The sequence below is a fragment of the Aedes aegypti genome, chromosome 3 (genome assembly GCF_002204515.2).
Source record: "Aedes aegypti strain LVP_AGWG chromosome 3, AaegL5.0 Primary Assembly, whole genome shotgun sequence".
Lineage (NCBI taxonomy): Eukaryota > Metazoa > Arthropoda > Insecta > Diptera > Culicidae > Aedes > Aedes aegypti.
In genome coordinates, this window is record NC_035109.1 from 201,983,198 (window position 1) to 202,004,419 (window position 21,222).

The window sequence follows — 21,222 nt, forward strand, 5'->3', positions numbered from 1 at the left end:
TTTCAGGATATTTGTCGATTGTGGTGAAAAGTTTCTGTTTATTTTATTAAAAATAAAATTCAGAAATAAGAAAAAACATAGAGTTGATATGGGTGTTCTTGCGTAATAACAAAGTCGTTTGAATTCTGTATATATCCTGGAAGCTGCAAGGGTAAATAGCCTTGTATCATTTTTATCACATTTATAAACGAAGTATTGTTTATCAAGGAACAGCTGCCCGAATGAACATCAGAAATGATTTCATTGTTAGCCACGTCCGTTACGAGGAAGAATCAGAATGATTTGTAACTGACTAAGAAGCCTGCGATTGGCCGATTCCTTACAGATGACAAGAACTTGAATAATTGAGAAGAGGAGGACAAACATGTTCTTGAAGTAAAGAATAGACAGATACAAGAAATTCTAGGTTCTAGATATATAAGCTAAATAAGGAAAAGCGCCACAAATAAGGGGAGGGGTATAATATTATACCCTTAACAGAAAGTAAGTATGACTATCGGAATTGGAATATTATTAGAAAACTACATTGAAATATTGCGTCAAATACTTGTTCAAATGAATAATTAACTATTTGTATTCAAAGACAAAATAAGAATAAAGAAAGGGGATGTGGTGACTAGAGTCATAGTCGTCCATGCGAATACATTGAATCATCTTCATGCAGTACACTCTCATCCATACACGCACCCACGTGGTGACGTGAGAGCTATCATACACACTGCAGCTTAGCAGCGCAAGAGTTAGTCTTTTATGCACGCTCAAGCGTAGTGCACGCGGCTACCACAGGAGTATCCTTTAAAATTTCTTTGTATTCTTCGGAACTTCATATCTCATTTACTTCAGAATTTCCTTTGGAATTTCTTCATGAATTTCTTTCAGTAAGTTGCTTCAGGAAGTTATTTTGGATTTCTTTGGAATTACTTTCGGAATTTCCTTCTTCAGTTCTTCAAAATTTTCTTCGGCGTTTCATTTGGAATTTCTTCTGGAATTGCTTTCGGAATTTCCTTTGGAATTCGCTTCGGAAGTTCCTTTGAAATTTCTTATGGAATTTCCTTTGCAATTTCTTTCAGAGCTGGCTTCGGAATTTCATTTGGAATTTTCTGCGCAATTTTCGTCCGAGTTTTCTTTGGAATTTGCTTCGGAACATCCTTCAAAAATCCATTCGGATTTATTTTTCTGGAATTTCCATTTGAATTTGCTTTGGAATTTCTTTCGGGATTTGCTTTGGAATTTCGTTTGGAACTACCTTCGGGATTTGATTTGGAATTTTCTACGTTATTTTCGTCGAAATTTACTTTGCAATTTGCTTCGGAATATCTTCTGGAGTTTTCTTCGGAATTCCTTTTGGAGCTTCATGCTAAATTTGATTCGGAATTTGATTTGGAATTTCTTTTGAAGCTTTGAAATTATTTCGGAATTTTCTTCGGAAGTACCTCTATAATTTTCGTTTCCTCTGGAATTTTCTTCGGTATTTCCTTCGGAATTTTCTCTGGAATTTCCTTCGGTATTTCCTTCGGAATTTTCTCTGCAATTTTCTTCGGAATATCCTCTGGAATTACCTTCGGAATTTCCTTTGGAATTTCCTTCGGAATTTCCTCTGGAATTTCATTCGGAAATTACTTTGGAATTTCTTTCCGTATTTCCCCTAGAATATTCTTCGAAATTATCTCTGGAATTTCTTTCGGGATTTTCTCTGGAATTTCCTTCAGAATTTTCTCTAGAATTTCTTTCAGAATTTCCTCTGGAATTTCCTTCGGAATTTCCTCTAGAATTTCCTGCGAAATTTCGTCTGGAATTTCCTTCGGAACTTTCTCTGGAATTTCTTTCGGAATTTCCACTGGAATTTTCTTCGGAATTTCCACTGGAATTTCCTTCGTAATTCCCTCTGGAATTTCCGTTGGAATTTCCTTTGAAATTTCCTTCGGTATTTCCTCTAGAATTTCCTTCAGAATTTTCTGTAGAATTTCCTTCGGAATTCGCAAAACTAAATTGGAAAGGTCACGAGGCTCAATGCTTGATCTCTGAGATGAGTGCATCTGAAATCACGAAGTAGCAAGCGGATTTTGTATGAGACGGGGACTCCGAACTGGTTCAGCTTAGTGAAGTGTTGCATTCCGAATGAAAATCACGCAAAACTTTTCAAAAAGACCTTTCTAACAATGAGAGGCTTTCTAGAAAACTCTTTTGTTGTTAACTAAGTTACTTTTACATTTTTCGTGGAACATTACGCAAATATTATGTAGTAGTCCACACCATAATCTTTCGGTCTGTAGATATTAAGGTTGAAATTTTTACAATGATACCATAATTAAGGAAAGTGGACGAGACTTTTTCGAGAAATCATGGTTTCAAACTATACGAAAAATGATGCACCCTAATGGAAAATAAGAGAAACTCCCTAATGAAATATGTTAACAGTATCCTACGATGATGTCGCATATCAAACGGAACTAGAGGCGCATGAATTCAGAGGAATTTAAAGCCTCTCTAAACAAAAATATCACGAATCTAATTAAGGAAATGCCCTACGATGATGAAAGAGGTGATAAAATACTATTGTTTTTAATATCCCATTCAAATTATGATTTTTCGACAGAAAAGCCCACCCGAATGGAAAATAAGTGAACCACCCTAATAAAATACCACATATTAAATGTAGAAAATGGCTTACGATAATGTGAGAGATGTTCCAATACTATTGTCTTCAATATTCAATTAAAATTCTATTTTTTATTTTTTTTATTTTTTAACAAAAAGGACCACTCTAATGCAAAGTAAATGAACCACCCTAATGAAATATCACATATCATATGCTTTCAGTGGCCAACAATCATATAGGATATGTTTCAATACTATTGCCTTGAATTTCTCAGCAATTGAATTCAAATCGTTCATTTCAAATTCAATTCTCTCCCCCAACTCAAAAATTTACTAAGTCCCAAAAGGTCGATTTTTTCAAAAAAAATTTTTTTCCAAATAACACCAGATCTCGACGTTTCATGCATTTCTAAGACATCTGGCATCAAAAAAAAATTTCGATTTTGGAAATTTCATGTACCCCCCCCTTTGGAGATTTTTCATGGGTCAAAAAAGCCAAACTTTGACCGCTTTGGGGGTCCACTTAATGAAGTCCGATTGAGCTCAAATTTTGCATGGGGACTTTTTTCGAGGAGACAAAACTTTTGAGCCCTACCTTTTTTTGAAATTCGAAAAATCGATTTTCATTGGCACTGTCCACGCCATGTCAAAGTTGGGTCAAACGTCAGGCCTAGGTATTTCATCTCATCAACCTCCTCAATTACTTGAGAGCCTATTGACAATTCACCGTGATCGGGAATCCTCTGTCTCGTTGAGCGAAAAATCATATATTTTGATTTCGAAAGATTTAAAGACAACAAATTTTCAGTGAAGTATGCTTGCAGTTGAGTCATATCTTCAGACATTTGTCGTATCAGCTCGGGATTGTCAACTTCATAAGACAAAGATGTGTCGTCAGCAAACATCCGTGGTTTACCATTGAGTTTTAACATTGGCAAATCGTTCATGTACAGTAGAAAGAGAAGCGGTCCTAGAGTGCTCCCTTGGGGGACTCCTACGGTCAGGGGGCAAAGCCTGCTTTTACTCTTGTTCACTGTCACATACTGCTTTCTATTGGTTAAATAGCTTCGGATGAAATTTAGAGCAACTCCCCTTACACCATAATACTCCAGCTTCTGCAACAAAATCCTGTGGTCAATGGTATCGAACGCCTTCTTCAGGTCTAAAAATAGTACTCCAGAGATTTTCCTATTGTCTAGGGCTGAATAAATACTGTCTACAAGCTCACAGGTAGCAGTCCAGGTACTTGATCCTGCACGGAATCCGAATTGGTGCCTATACAAAAAAACATGCTGGTCTTCTAAGAAGCTCAAAAGTCTGCTTACAAAAAGCTGTTCTAGCAATTTACTAAGCATTGACAGCACCGAAATAGGTCTGTAATTATTCACGTCTTCTTTACTCCCATTCTTGTGAATTGGTGTCACACTGGCAATTTTCAAACTATCTGGGAATGTTCCAGAGCTAATGCATTCATTAAACACTTCGGTCAATAGGGTTGCAAAGAATTCATGGTGAACTTTAATGAAAGTTGCTGATATTCCATCCGGTCCACTGCACTTTTTGCTGTCAAGGGCGTTTATTTTTAGCAAAACTTCACGTTCTGTGGCTGGACGTAGGAATACAGTACTGTTGTTGAGCCGTAGCGTATTGAATTTATTGATTTCATTGCTTGAATTCATTGTCGAAGCCAGCTGGGGTCCGATGGTGCTGAAAAACTGGTTGAACTTGTCGGCAACGGTTGCTCCACAACTTGTTATCTGTCCGTCTACCATCAATTTGACAACGTTGTCACTATCCTTTCGACGACCTATGAGTTCGTTCATATTTTCCCAGGTGTTTTTTGGAGACGATGCGAGAAACAAATTGCTGTAATAGTTTTTCTTAGCCCATAACTTCGCATATTGAACCTTTCTGGAGACGTGAGCGAGTAATTCCTGCAAGCCTGTATCGTTGGGACGTTTCCGACAGCTCTTCAGGACTTTGTCTTTTATACATATCAATTTCCACAACTCAAAAGTCATCCATGGACAACTCCCTTTGATTTTTGCTTGTACTTTCACCACCGTGGAAAATTTTTCTCTGAGCGATTGAAATGTGTTTAGCACGTACAAAAGTTTAACATTCGCATTACTCTGAGGCATATTTTGCATGGCAGCTTGAAATGCATTGTTCAATTTGGTGTAATTAACAACAGTTTTCTCCAAATTAATCGTTCTGATAGGCCTCTTAAGATGCAACGTAGACAAAATGAAACAGTGATCGCTGATATCCGTGCAAACGGTTTCATTGGTAACGTTTCTTTGCAGATTTTCTGAGCAGATGACGTGGTCGAGAATATTGTTACTAGCCGGCCTGGTGGGATACGTATTGGTAACTGCAAAGTTATAGCAGCTGAGAAGTTCTTGATACTCGCTTACTACTCCTCGATGTACAAGGTTTACTGGAATGTTCATATCCCCAACAACCACACTCGATGCGGATTTTCGGTGTATCGAGCATACTGACTCCATTCTACTATTAAAACGTGCTAGATCAAAACATGGTGGTCTGTAAACAGCATGCACATTGAAATCGGATTCCTGTATCTTTAAACGTACATGAATATGGTGCAAACCTTCATCGTGCATACACGTTACTTGCTCAAACTCGAATTTGGATTTAACGAAGACTGCGAGTCCGCCACCCACCGTATTCTCGCGACATGAGAAAATGCTTTTAAAACCCTCTATTTGAAATAACGATTTGCGTTCGGCTTTGACCCATGTTTCACCAATCACTACTATGTCTATCTGTCCAGAGTAGAGTGAAAGAAACTCTTTTACAGCATCGAATTTATCTAACCTGTTCATTCCTCTTATATTTAGCTGAAGAATCTTAAAACTAAATGGCCGGTTTATGTATTGAGAGTTTTTATTCAAACAATACAGATTATCGTAATAAAAATTATCCATTGATGTTCAGAGATAACCTTATTGCAGTATAACGACGTAAATTTCTGTGATCAGGACAGACCAGAGGGCTATTCTCCCGTTGCAATATCCTGTGACAGCTGTTCGGACAATTTGAGCAACTGCAGTTTGCTACCAACTTCATGAACTTTGCCGCCATCACAACGCCTCAGTAACACTTTGCCATCACGACCGGGCCAGATGTATTTCATATTGAGAGCTGCTTGCATATTTTTCGCTTCCCAGAAGAGATTTCGAGCTTCAATTGTCATCTCATCACGAATAATTACGCGGTCAGCTGATCCCTCGAACTTCCTCGATACAGTGGATGCAAGTAATGTTCCATATCTGCGTTTGCACTCAAACAGTTTTTCCTTAGTTGCATGATTAGAGAAGGACACCAATATGGGTACCGATGAATTTTGATTTCGTTTACTGAAAATTCGTTGCACGTTTTCGATGACTGATGGAGACAACTCGATCCCTACTGCGGTGCCAACATCACAGACGACTGCTTTTAGGTCCTCATCATCGGTGAGCGGCAAACCGAGAATGACAACTTTGTTGACAACAGCAGCCTGACTCACGCTACGCAGTTTAGATTCCATCGAGTCTACGGACGAAAGCAGTGCATGATATTTTTGATGCAGATCTCTGAACTCCTCTCTGGCTTTATTATTCTCTTCCTTCATCACGTCGATCTATTCACGAAACTCGATAAATTTTGCCCTCAGATCATCAAACTGATTTGATAGGAACTGTTGCGAATCCTCAATGCCTTTGCTTGTTTTGACGAGAGTATCTAACTGCATCCGTGTCAGCTCGAGAGCCTTCCTGACCATAACTGCTTCTTTCTGCGACTCGCTAATAGCCTGTCCAAGCAAACGTATTTCGGAAATTAATGCCGGAGATTTTTCATCAGTGCAGGCATGGATTTTTGCACATTCGACTGAACATAAGTACGGTTTCTTCCTAGCTTTAGCGACGGCTTTCCCAAACAGCTTTTTACACCTGAAGTGAGCACATTTGCTACAATTGGCACACTCAATTGTTAGTAACGAATTGACCTCTGATTTTTCGCAGACATAACAAATGATATCGCTTTCATCTTCATACATCATTCAACCGAACAGATCAGTGGTACTTACCACTTAACACGACCGATCAAAACAAATCGCAAATGTGTTGAGCCAATCGCAAACAATGATAGGACAGTAGGTATCAGTGTGTAATACCACTCCAGAGTGACCGTCAGCACCAACCACTACTTCAATAGATCGCAGAACGTATTGAGTGATAATGTATAATGCAGATCGTGAGTTGTACTGCAAATCTATCATTACCAGAATAACGTCGGTGCTTTTGTTTTTCAGCCAAACTATATCGTGGACCCCAGCACAACAGCTTCGCCTTCAAGCAAATCGCAATAGTACGATTTTACTAATCTGATTTCGATCACAATTTACTGTAATAATTTGCACTCCAATTAAGTCACTGTCGATGATTTTCAGTGTTGCCAGCCCACTCGCTTAAAATAATTCATGAACCTGTGTAGATTATGGTAAAAACTTCAGAATGTTTTGGAGGCCTTAGCATTATCCTAGGTTTATTTTATTTTTTGTTAATATCCTGCTGCATCGTAACTTATTACAAACAACGGGTCTATTCACTTTTTGTATGAAAACATTTTGTTTCCAAATGATAAATGAGTTCTAAAAGGAAGTTTATGGGATTTTTACCATTCCTGACCCAGAGATGTTCTGGAAAAACTTTGTCCACAATACTCTGAATCTATACTTTCCCCTCACTCATGAAACTACAACTATTAGTGAAGCAATCCTCAAAATATCACTGAAAAATATGGAGTTATGCTCAAATACGAGCAATTTGAATTTTGGTTGTCAGCCCCGTAGCCTACGGGTTAAGCAGTATTTCAATCATGTTCGATCTTCTACCATTATTTTACAATTTTTAAATCTTGATCTAGTTATCAACACGAAATATTTAACAACTACCGAAAAGCTAAACATTACATATAATTTGCAATTGGGTTAGATGGACAAATTGATGTGAAGATTTGCGAAAAAGTTACACGTCTTCTCAGTGAGAATCAAACTCACGACTCCCTGATCTCTAGTTAGGGCGCGTTACCCCTACGCCATGAGAGGACTCATGAACGCAGAAGTTAACCTGAATTCGATTTCAGCTCAATAATCACGTGGTCCTACTATAGGAACACAAATTAAAAATATACCGCAACTAAAGGAACAGTGTACCAATAGTGGAGGTATTATTGTTCACTGACATGCCGTGTTTTACTACGATGAAATCTTTTTGCTCATTAAGTCAATGATCGTTACTTCCCGTTACAACATTAACATGTGCATTAATTGCGTTTCTTGAATTAAGGCGGTTAAATGAAGTTCAATCGTGCTTAGTACCTCCACTATTGATACATCTACCCAACATTTATCACGAAATCTTAGTTCTGAGACTCCGCTGTGAAGTGCAGTTCTGCCAGTATAAATTTGCCTACGCTTGTATTTAAAGTTTATGATTGAATACACAACCTAACAGCGCAGATGGAAATAGGATTTGAACCTATTTGTTCTATGAGTAAGAATGTGACCAACAATAATTTGATTCGGTATTTGTGTTTTACGCACTTTAACAGAAAAGCAACATGATGCCTTCATGAAATCGATTTCCCTCATCTGCCTCATATACTGTCTCCATCTACGCGATTCCAATTAGCATCCTCATGGAGGGATTGGTGTCTTAAGAGTTTTGGAATTAATTGGAAAGCTCATTTTCCAAGTTTTCTCCTAGGACATGATAGGTAAACCAACGATGTGAAAAGGAGTGATTGATCGATGTTTTTTCTCAATCAGCCTTCAACGCACACTATGTGATTTTTGTTCTATGCGGAGATAGCCCACTGCGCGTTATTTATTTCCGAGCCTATCCAAATTTTTAAATTTCCCCGCAATAAAAATAACTGTTCGATTTTGGCACCGCAACATGAATATTTGTGACATGTCACCAAAATCGATCGGGCACTGTATTTTATATATATTTGGCGACCTGTGCCTCAAAATTGTGAAGTACCGGAACATTTCTGAAAGCGACACGCTGTGTATTTCTACATGATATTGGAAGTTTGCACACCAAGGTACTCGTCAACATATGTCGAATTCGTTTTTTCACCTAGGTTGGAATTGGCGCAACCCGTTCTGAATCACAGTTTCACCCCCAACCCGGTTCAGATTCGACCGAACCACAATTTGCTTCACGTTGGTTTGTTATGTGTTGATCACCGATCCAGTTCCTAAAAACGAAAACGACAATAGTTGATATTCTATTTGTATTAAAAATTAGGAAGTATGATTAAGTGCAGTTGATGATTCAATCTTCACGTTTCATATTGTTCTCCACAATGTTTGCACTAATTGCTTTTATTTGTTTTCTGCTGTACACATTTGGGTCGTCTATAACGATATCTTCCATTATTGCTGAAAAATAAGTAAAACAATGTTATTTTTAGTAGAATAGGATATTAATTAGTCGAATCTCACATTTTCCTATGTCTTTCATGCTCTTCATGTTCTGTTTGTTGTACTCCTCGAGAATATTACTCTGATACTTTAAATTCAATATATCTTGCTTCGATGTAAGCTCAACGTCTCGGTAGATGTTCATAAGATTTGATATTTTAGTTTTTGCTTTCGAAATAAAAACTAAAACTATAAACGATGAAGAAACATAAGTTCGCCATATCCCATAATCATCAAAGTGCAAGTTTCTGAAGTCAGACCCCCAGTATGTAGGGAGCCGGATCTTATTTTAGGCACTTTCGATTCACTTCGGCAGTGGGTTTTTTTGAAAGCTACTGAGCTCATATTTTACCACAATATGCGTCGTATTGAAGTGCTTCTTATTACAAAGTTTCAGATGATTCGGCAGAGAAAAACCCCCACTTGCTAAAAGGAATCATGGAAGTGCCCAAATAGCTCTGCACCTTACGATGGAAATTTGAACAGAGTCCATAAAATCGCAAATCCAATCACACACACAAAAACAAGTACGCATGTTCTGTTTGTTGTACTCCTCGAGCACAAATAAAAGCACGCCATCATGCAAATGCAAGCACAGAAGCACAAACATAAGCACTCCAGCAGGCAAACACAAACACACGCAAGCACAGAAAAATTGGATAATTGTAAGAAAGCGACACAACTCGCTTCATGTACCGTCGTTGGGGGTGAGAATGGGTCAAAAAGGGATATGCGCAATTTATTTATTGAATAACTATCGCAATTTAACTTCAATAAACTTCAAATTTGGTGTGTATGTACTTTGATGGTACATAAACAACTGTTCAAAAAATTAAAGACAAATATACATTCACAGCGTCACCACTAGTGGAAGAAAAGTGACCCAATCTCACCCCATAGAGGGGGTGACATTGGGTCACTGTAATTGAAATAACTTGTTTATGAGAATATGATTGCAAAACCATTCACAGCTGAAAAATATTGATGAAATACGATGCAAACAAGACGAAAAGATATCTAAGATGTTTCAAAAGCATGATAAACCCACTTAAAAGAACGATTGCACCAAAAAATTGAAGAGTTATGAGAAGTAATATGTAAACCCAACATTAAGCGTCAAGTTTACATAAATTTTCTTGTTTTTTTCCCTCAAATTGTCTTCAAAATCTCATCCCCATTGCCATAAAGCCTGTTCAGTTTCCTCAAAGGTGTACTGAAACAGTGATTATTTTAAACCTCCGCAAATAGTAAAAGTTCGGTGCGACATTCCACGATCAATACATTTCATTCAGAATGTTGACGTCATAATCCCGGTATTTCAGCGATCCAACTCATTTGTACTTCCGTGAGACGTTTCTATAATATGAAAACACTGATAAATAATTAAATAAAAAAAAATCCATTTGATAATATTTTACGATGTTGCTGCGCACGAAACACACTTGCTGGTTTGAGAAGTTGTCAAAATGCGTTGTATTGTTATTCAATGCACGAAATCTTAAAGTAGACTTCACTGTAAACTCGGCATTACCCTTTAAAGAATAAAAAATGCCCATTTTTTGCTGATATATGCAGCTGTCAAAATAATGGGTATTTCAAAATTTCAAATAATGGGTATTTTGTGCCCTTTTACATATTCCGTTCATTTACTCTTTAATGGGTGAAAAATTACTTGACAAGAATCGGTCGGCAGTGTTAGGGAAGTGCTTCAAAGTTGTCTCCCGTAATATCTAAATAAATTAGCAGAAATGCGGTTACGTCCAAAAGGTAGGTACATGAATTGCTTTTATTGCCGTTTCATCTATAAAACAATCCAATTTTACAGCTGCAGAGTACATCCCGTGTGAATGTTCTGCTCTTTACTCTACAAGAATCTCCAGCGCCATTTTAGAGGTCCAAAACAAACTCAATCCCTGATGGATGAAGAGGATGCATGGAGATATTGATCGAAATAGTATATTTTATTATGCATTGAATAAATTTGTTTATATTTATGAGATTTTATTGTTGATTATTCTGTGAAAATGAATTTAAAAATTAAATAAGATTTTCATCTACAAAAAAGAGTAAATTTTACTCTGTTTCTTACAAAATATGTTTTGGATAATGGGTAAAATTTACTCGTTGATCTGACGTACAAGCCGTTTACTCTTTAAAGAGTAAAGGCCCTTTACTCTTTTTATGAGTTAAACTAGTTTCTCTCAAAGAGGGTACTTTTTTACCCTTTAAAGGGTACTTTGACCTTACAGTGTTGTTCGATGTTTCAGAGATGCAGTATTTAGAAAGAATAAACACATCTTAATGAAAAAATAAAACACCTGGCACCGTAAGATGTCAAAAAAGTGGACCTACAATTTCATTTACTATCGTTCTTGCTTGACCCAATGTCACCCCCATTTTTTATGTTTTAGACACCGTACCGAAAAAAATGAAATTTTTGTGGAAAAATCGAATAGATTCCAGAAAATACGTGTGAAGTGTAATGAAAAGACTTTCAACCTTCTACTAATATAACGATAGAGGTTAAAGTACATGCGTGATACTTTGTACAGGAGAAATTCAATGTTGTAAATTTATTTTAGTTCCAACACACAAGTTTATTGATGTAGTAAACAAAAACTACTATTTCTAAAAATGTATATAGTGAAGAATTATGTGTAATAATATGTTCCCTAACATATGGATTATTAATTTTAGTAATATCAGCGTTATTAGCTGAAATATTTCATAAATCATATTTTTCCGTTTTGACCCAATCTCACCCCCTAGACCCATTGTCACCCCCATCGACGGTACCTAATCAATGGACCGATGCAAGAGTTCACTACTTGACGTTTGAGCGGTGCCGTGTTATTTACGTGACCATGGCAACGAATGAATTCGGCACCGCACAAACGTCAAATTAGTGAACACGTGCATTGGTCCATTAACACGATAATTATTAATTTTGCACTCATGCACGCCAGCATCCTAACACAAACACAAATATACGCAGGCATTCAAGCACCAGTGGTGAACCAACTTATTGTGATTGAGAAGCAGTAGGTATGGAACAAAATGATTTGCGAAGATTCTATTTCGTTGCAATTGCGATTGCTAATGTGTGGGGCAGGCATTGGATTAGGATCGTACATTATTTGATTAGGATTTGATTTGCAGGCAGGTTGCGCAATGGATTGAAATTCTTGCTTAATTTATGATCACGCCCTAAAAGTCAATGGTTACCAAGTGAGTAGCTTGTTGTTACTGAGCAAACGAATGGAGTTACATGTTAATAAACAATGCTACGATGAATAGGAGATCCTCCTTCTTATCCCTGTGGTAATAGTTTTTATCTTGGTCCATTGATTTGCTACACACTCGGCTACCAATGGCTTTTAGGGCGAGATCATAAGTAATGCGAGAATTATTAGTAGAGCTACTTACGATCTCCTTCTAACAGTTTTGGTGGTGGATTCTTCATGACTTGGTTGAAATCAAAATATGGTAAATCCAAAAGTGAATCTGGGTTTGCACTTTCTGATTTAAACGAATTGACTACCCCGTTATCCACATTTCTGAGAACATCTAATATATGTTGAAATGCAGATTTGAGCATATTTCTTGCATCTTTCAGATCTGATTTGTTCTCCAATAACTCCTTCTGTTTAATTTTCTCGGCATTTATCTTTTTTTCGACTAAGCGATAATTTTCAATTCGGCTGTGGAATAAAAAACACAATAATATCATTCTTGTTAATTTGTTCATTTGTTTTCTGAAATTTACCGTATTTCGTCAGGAGTGAAATCATTGGCTAACTCGTCGTGACACATTTCTGCTATATCCGCTTCTATCTGGGTAATGCTACGTTGATGTTCTCGCTTTTCTAAATTTTTCTTCATTTTCTCACTGTCTCGTATTTGTTGTTTGACTCTAAAGAGGAAAATGGGGCATTTTAAAGTAGGGGCAAGCACTAATTTTCGACCTATAGGGTATCCCAGAAAGTATGTGCACGACTTCATCATACTGCCATTTCAAGACCAGTGATGATAAAAATCTGATTTTTACACATTTGATTTTAAACAATTTAATTATTAATGTGTTGATTACGTAACATTTTTTATGCATCTCTTATCAGTCTTGCACAACTCGCGTTATTTTCAAGCGACTTTGTTTAACAAAGTTGGTTCTGTGTCAGAAAGTGCGTATAATAAAAATCTGAAAAAAATATGTTTATGAGCAACAATATGAAAATTTGTATTCGAACTAAAAATCCGATTCCATCCGTGGTCGATTTGAGAATGGTCAAAAAACAAATCCTTATATTTACGAAAAACATGAATACATAAAAAATAGGGTTACCTATCCAAGAGAATAGGGATTATCTTTTCATAAATCTAAAATGTATTATTTTTATTACTATTTAAAACACCTGAAGAGTTATTACTTCGTGATGTTGTCTAATGTGGAGAGAAAAATACGAGATTTTTCGAATTCAACCATTTTTTCAAGTGTTTCTAACAAAGCCAAATAAAACTTCAAACAAAAATTTATGTAAAACATTATTGATACAATGTACTTCAACTCACCACGGCGAAAATTTTTAATAAAATTTTAATAAAATTTCTAATCGTAATAGGCTGTTTTCCATCACGCCAATCTATCATGAAACAGCCTACTTTCCTGTACTGAAGTATGCAGTGCGGGAATAGTCATTACGCAACTGAAATAACTGCTGTAATAATTCATTACGCAACGCTTTTTCATTACACAACTGTTTTGAGTTGCGTTATGAATCATAACACAACATATATTCCGAAATTGTAAAATAATGGTGAATGCATTCCGATATAATTTCTGATACCCTCAAGTGGTCTTCTACGAAATTGCAAAAAATGTTGTACGATACTCGTTTCAGAATTCGATTAAAAAAAATAAAAAATCATCATTCAGCAACTTGTTCCGTAAACTACTATTGCTGCTACTTAGACTGCTAAGGCCGATAACATCACAATTCCGGATCAAACTATAGCCGTTTTTTTTAATTTCTTTATTAGTATCATTCCAAACATTACATTCATATCTAGATGTTAACATTTTGTTTACAACATATTACATTTCATTTGCCGTAGCAGTTCAGATATTTTACAGGTGAGTGGATTTCACCTGCTTATAAGAGAAAAAAAAAACACGTTCTAAATTTACCTAACCTAACTTAACCTAAATATATAACGCATTAATCGTGGCAATAGAAGATTGTAACGATTTTTGCCTGAAATTATTAATTATTTTATTTGGCAATTATTCCAATGTTTCAACAATGGATATTATATGTAACTCATTGGTACTCAGAGTTGGGAAAAGTTCTGAAATTCACACTACAGTAGGCAAACGTAGCAAATCACAGTCAGCGGAGCCAGTGAAACCCACGCGTATCGCTGCTGTGGGCAAAATGCCTTGAAAATAGTAAAACACCCGTTGCACAATTTTGAACTACTGTATTAGAAGAGCCACGGGATTTTCGCAAAAACTCAAGCCTACTACTATTACCTTTCCCAGCTCTGTTGGTACTATACCAGGGAGGAAGCTTCAGAATCATTTTCAAAATTTTATTTTGAATTCTCTGCAGAGCTTTCTTCCTAGTCCATATTGGTACCGCATACAACATGGCTGGCCTGAAAATTTGTTTGAATATCAAAAGCTTATTCTTAAGACAAAGTTTTGATTTTCTATTAATAAGGGGATAGAGACATTTTACATATTTGTTACATTTGGCTTTAATGCCCTCATTGATTTTTAAAAGTTGAATTCTTACCTAGCATGAGTCCTAGATAGGGTAGATGTACCAGTTATGGTCATAGTGTTCCCTATTTCGCCATATGTGATAACTTAAATTTATTCACATTTTGAAAAGTTTTGTATGATTTAGGAGTAAGATAAAGGATGCATCTTGATATTAAAACATTCAAAAATATCAAAAATGTGAAAGTTAGCGAAGTTTCACATATGGCCAAATAGGTAACCACTATGGCCATAACTGGTACACTTTCCCTACTTAACTTCATCTGACCAATTTATTGGAACCCCTCTCATTGTGACAAAATGTCTACTTGAAGGTTTCAAATAAAAAAGCTTTTGGTTTATGTGGGAATATTTTTCGTTGAGTTTTGGAAGCATTAGGGGAAATTTTAATTTTTTGCAAGTATGAAGAAAAAATATCCAAACTTTTTTGCAATCGACTACAGATGACACGCAGGCTTCGTCCTTTGGCGGAGAGGCCTGTGTCATCCGCAAACAACGATTTCTGACGTCCCTGAGGTAACTCAGGTAGTAAGATGTGAAAATATTGTATAATATTGGTCCCAAAATGCTGCCATGAGGAACACTAGCTCTTACAGAAAGTCTTTCAGACCTGGAGCTCTGATAATTAACCTAAAGTGTACGATTTGACAGATAACTTTGAATTATTAGGGGTATTCACTTAAAGTAGCGTAAACTGAGTTATTGGTGATGAAACATTTCAAACGAAATATTCCTTTTCTGGTCCCAGACGATAAAAAATAAGACGTATATAACCTAGTTACCCAACCAAATATCAGGATTGTCAAAAGATTGTTTATTTGAATTACCATTTTTTTTCGCAGCGTTTGAACCAATAGTCAACCAAACTTTATTGAAGACCGTTCAACTTTTGCTTTACGGTACCCAGAGTTCAAACACAATCGTCACCGAAGTTCGACGAATTGTACCTACTGATGCCACAAGAACCAAAATGGCTAAGACCGCTTCTGAATAACTCCCTTTCCAAGTGAACTCAAATGAAAATTCTTATTTGTCCCAGAACCGAAAACAACGCGGTCTTGAATCCCTAAAATACAAATTCAGAACGTCTCTATCGACTAGAACCAAATTCGATGGCAAACAGTTGCAGTCAATTCGCGTTGCGTTCAGTTTGGTCAAGACTCAGACATAAGAATACTTAGACTTCTCGCATAACCTGTGATCTCGCCCTAAGGCCATTGGTCGCCAAGTGTGCGGCTCCTTGTTTCTAAGCAAATTAATGAACCAGACTGAAAACTATCACCACTTAGAGATAGTGGAGGATTTTCTCTTCATCGTAACATTGTTATATAACGTGGAAATCCACCCGTATGCTCAATAACAACTCGGTTGCGGGCGAGAACAAAAATTGTGCGAGACAGACATAGCTTTCTGTCACCAAACTAACTTTCGTTTCTCACTGTGACCATTCAACAAAACGAGCAATATCCGGCAAAAATGTACCTTTTTCATTCAAAAGTATTTATACTACGTCCATGCTCACATTCTAACGTAATTTCGTAATTTTCCCCAGCCATTTTCTAAAATAAAACTCCCAAATCTATGGGCAATCCTACTCGCATCAACGTTTTCCAGTTACTTTTCATACCGTTTTGTCTCAAATTCCGAACAGACTCATATTCCGAACACTCGGTTTTTGTATGGCGACTTGGTTGAAATGTTTCGCTGAAATATGTCATCAAATCACTACGAAATGGCTGTCAATTGCAATTAAATTTTAACGTCTTCAAATCTATTTTATAGTTCTGGAGTAGTGATGATTCTCTAGTTCAAGACCAGTAAGACTAGCTCAGATAAATTTATTTGCGAAATAATTCATTTGAATAAGATTTATTCGTGCTGTTCGGAATTTGAGTCAAGGTGTTCGGAATATGAGACAGAATGAACACAGTGTTCGGTATTTGAATCAAAATGGTGTTCCATACTTTAACGTAAAAACAATAGTAAACAAGTCTAAATAAATATTTTTTTCGGTACATCCAACAGCTAAGGGTTAGACTTTGTGAAGAAATTTAAATTTTCACAAATATCGCCTAATTTATGCCTATCAGATGCATTTGAAGTCACTGCTGACCTTAAGTGTTCGGAATATGAGTCAAAACGGTACTCGGTTCCGAAATTTGTTGTTTGTTTCTTAATAGCGTAGCTTTTTCATGGCAGTTGCTATGATGACCAACGCATTCTTGGATCGATTGACTGTTGAATCTCAACAACTTGAAATATTTCTTTGGCTGCTTACACTAAATATTTGAGATAACCAGTTTATCATCATATACGCAGGGATTTACGCCGTTAAGTGAATACCCCTATTCTAATTTTTTTTTAATTTTACGATCAAGCCTTCATATGCCAAACACTGTCGAATGCTTTTTCTATGTCTAGAAGAGCAAGATCAGTAGAATAGCATTCAGATTTGTTGGAACGAATCAATTTTGTTACACGTAAAAGTTGATGAGTGGTCGAATGTCCATGGCGGAATGCAAACTGTTCATTGGCAAAAAAAAATGAATTTTCGTTGATGTGGACCATCATTCTGTTCAAGATGACCTTTTCAAAAAGTATACTGCACAGTTCGAACGAAACGTGTAAATTTCTGAGACATATAATGCACATAATTGGAGCGGGGAGCATCATGGTCATTTACATGATATGACATGTAAACTTCAATTATATGTCATGTAATCCAGCAGGATCCTTAGTGATTACATGACATATAACACATTTTTACATTATTTCGGACTTAAATTTACATGATTTCGTGTTTACATGGCATAAATGAAGTTTACATGACGTGTAATCTTCATTATTTTTAACTGTGTGATGGAGGAAAGCTATCGTCCAATCAGTTGATAGTTAAAAGCTTCTGCAGGATTTTTGTCTGGTTTTGAAATTGGTACAACCTTATCATTTTTCCATTTTTCAAGAAAATATGCTAATTGAAAACATTTGTTAAATAGGGTAGATGTACCAATAGTGGAGGTACTAAGCACGATTGATCTTCATTTAACCGCCATAATCCAAGAAGCGCTATTAATGCACATGTTGATGTTGTAACGGGAAGTACCGACCATTGACTTAATGAGAAAAATGATTTCATCGCAGTAATCCACGGCATGACAGTGAAAAATAATACCTTCACTATTGATACAGTGTTCCTTTAGTTGCGGTATATTTTTAATTTGTGTTCCTATAGTTGCGGTATACGTTGTTTTCTTATGGGATCGTCCACTATAGGAACACTTTACCGGTACAAGCAAGAACAGTTTTAGCAATTTTAGTAATATTTCATCAGTTTTATAACAATTTGATCGCTCTTTTCAATTATTCCGTGTATCAACAAGCCAATACGTCGATTGGCAGGGTCGGTTCTGTGGATAATGCAATAAAATCAGTGAAAACGGCAATACCGTAACTATAGGACCACCCACAACTAAGGGAACACTTACCCTATATCAACTAAGAATGATAAGATACTTTCTGGAAATTTCTTGATGAGGATGTAGAAAATTCCATCAACGCGAGGAGTTTTCATATTTTTGATTTTTTAATAACAGTTCTCACTTCTTTCAAATCAGTCTCCCAGGAATTTTCGAAAACATTCTCTTGATTGAGAATGTTTTCGAAGTCCTGTGTAACTTGATTTTCAATTGGACTTGTAAGTCATAAATTAAAAATGTGCGCGCTTTCAAACTGCATAGCAAGTTTTTGAGCTTTTTCGCAATTGGTTAGTAATAATTTGTTTTCCTCTTTCAATGCTGGTACAGTCGCCTCTCCACATCTCGATATCGAAGGGACCATCGAGATAGGGAGAGATCGAGACAAAGAACTATTTTTTTATGAATACTAGATTAAAAACCCCCCGTTGCCAAGAAAGTAATACACAAACAGACGTCATTTTGCGCTCCTAATTTGTTTTGCATCCCAAAACTTTGGTCTAGTAATCTTTGATATTGGTCATATCGACATACAGTGGCCCAATTTCATATTCGTACAGGATACTGATTCCACATGAAGTTAGTAAAAAACTATTAAATGAAATATTGAGCTACAAATACTTTATCCACATTGAAGGTAATAGGTGTCATCTATTGTTTGCCAAGCACAAAATATTTCCTTTTACATTCATCTTTGGATTAATAGAAAAGTATTGAATTGATGTCTAAAATTCACCCAATTCCATATTCGTACACCTACCAAAATGCAAATGCACAACGTTCAAAACTAAATTTAGAAGCTCTATTTGATTACTGAAGTGCTTTATTATGATGTTCAGATGTAGTGAAATACATTTGGGCAATTTATTAGTGGACATATATAAAATTTAGGTAAAATTATGAGAAATGCCAGTTTTCCAATGATTTTTGCTATAAAATCCAATAATTCGAACAATTACGTTTATTTTTGTCATTGAATCCAATCTATAGATTATACTCGTAAGCTCTGATAGAAATTTAGTTGAAATATATACACTGCACAGAAATCATAAACAGTTTTATCCCTTTTGAGTTCAGAAAATTGTTGTGCCATAAGTTCAAAACTCTTCTAAAATGATATTTTTAATCAATATAAACCAAATTTTCATTCTAAACAACAGGTAAATATTAATTTCGAATTTGTCTGTAAAAATAATTTGAACTACGAACTTCGTTTTACAATAAAGTACCCTAAACTACGCTGTACATACCTCCATATAATTGATGTCATCGTAATATTCAATTATCTTTGAAATAATATTAAAATTATATTCAAAATAGCACCCTATTTTGCAATTTATTGATTTTATAAGAAAAATACAAAATAACTTGAATGAGCAGAAAGCATTGATACACTATTTAATAGAATATATCCTGTTGTTTTCATCATTTTAAAAACACGTTTGTGTTGCGGTTATGGCAATAATATTTATTCTATAAATCTCTATAATCATGTTTGGTAGTAAAATGTAAATTAAAAATGATAATTACGCAATGTTTTGATAGGAGCATTAACTATGGATTATGTATATACATTTAGGAGCCAAACATAAAGAAATTGACTAAAATTTTTGGTTTTGGATTTGTTATGAATATTATATTACCTAAGATTCAAAAGTATAAGTTGTCGATATCCACTCTTAGCTACTCCTGAACTGATTATAATTTTTTGAAACTTGTGCAATATTCGCAATTATCATTCTTGAGGAAGTGATGATGAAAAAATGCAATTTATTTTTCGACTTACCGAATATTTTAGCAAAAAACATGGGAAAACTGGTATTTTTCTTAAATTTACTTAAGTTTCAAATATATCCGTTTATAAATTTTTTAAATGTATTCTACTGCATCTGAACAACACAACGAAGAGCTTAAGTAGTCATCTAGTCCATTAAAAATTAGTATTGAATGCTGTATATTTCTTTTTTGTTAGGTGTACGAATATGGAATTGGGTCAATTATAGACACATTCTCAATACTTTTCCATTATTCCAAAGATTTAAGCAAATTAATACAGTTTGTCATTGCCAAACAATAGACGACACCTATAACCTTCATTATTGATAAAGTATATCGAAGTCCATGCACCATTTAATAGTTTTATACCAACTTGATATGAAAACAGTGCCCCGTACGAAAATGAAATTGAGCCACTGTACGGAGAGAAAATTGAGAACGAAAAATCAACAGAAACACATCGAGATATGGGGATATCGAGATAAGGAGGATATCGAGATATGGAGAGTGAAAATGTATGCAGACTGAAGGGACTTATGAAATCATCGACATAGGGAGAGATATCGAGATGTAGAACATCGAGATGTGGAGAGTCGACTGTATTGGCTTTTGAGTTTTTTTTTTCAAAATTTTAGATAATTTCCAAAAAGGGCTTAGAGCCAGGGTCAAATTGAGAAATTTTATTTTCAAAATTTTTGTTTCTTAATTGTGAAAAACGTTTTTTGATTTCTTTCTGCAAATCCTGCCACATAATTTTCATAGCAGGATCGCGAGTGCGTTGAAATTGCCTTCTCCTCACGTTTTTAAGACGGATCAAGAGTTTAAGATTATCGTCTATAATCGCGGATTCAAATTTTACTTCACATTTTGGAATTGCAACGCTCCTGGCTTCAACAATGGAATTTGTTAAAGTTTCAAGAGCATTGTCAACATCAATTTTTGTTTGTAAAGAAATGTTAACATCAAGATCAGAGTCAACATATGTTTCATATATATTCCAGTCGGCTCGAAAATAATTGAAAGTGGAGATGATGGGATTGAGAATCGCTTCATGGGATATGTATTTGAAAAGTAACAGGAACATGATCAGA

At 35.7% G+C, this 21,222-nt stretch overlaps 1 protein-coding gene across 1 annotated transcript in view; it reads right to left on the reverse strand.

The window, feature by feature from the left end:
- Positions 1 to 8,871: 8,871 nt before the first annotated feature.
- Positions 8,872 to 21,222, reverse strand: part of LOC110679428 — a 50,842-nt gene continuing 38,491 nt past the window's right edge. Inside the window, exons 8-11 of the mRNA XM_021853965.1 lie at positions 12,867 to 13,013; positions 12,527 to 12,801; positions 9,122 to 9,289; positions 8,872 to 9,058 (exon numbers count right to left, since the gene is read on the reverse strand). Coding sequence (XP_021709657.1) covers positions 8,952 to 9,058; positions 9,122 to 9,289; positions 12,527 to 12,801; positions 12,867 to 13,013 — 697 coding nt within the window. The 3' untranslated portion in view covers positions 8,872 to 8,951. The remainder of the gene's footprint in view (positions 9,059 to 9,121; positions 9,290 to 12,526; positions 12,802 to 12,866; positions 13,014 to 21,222) is intronic.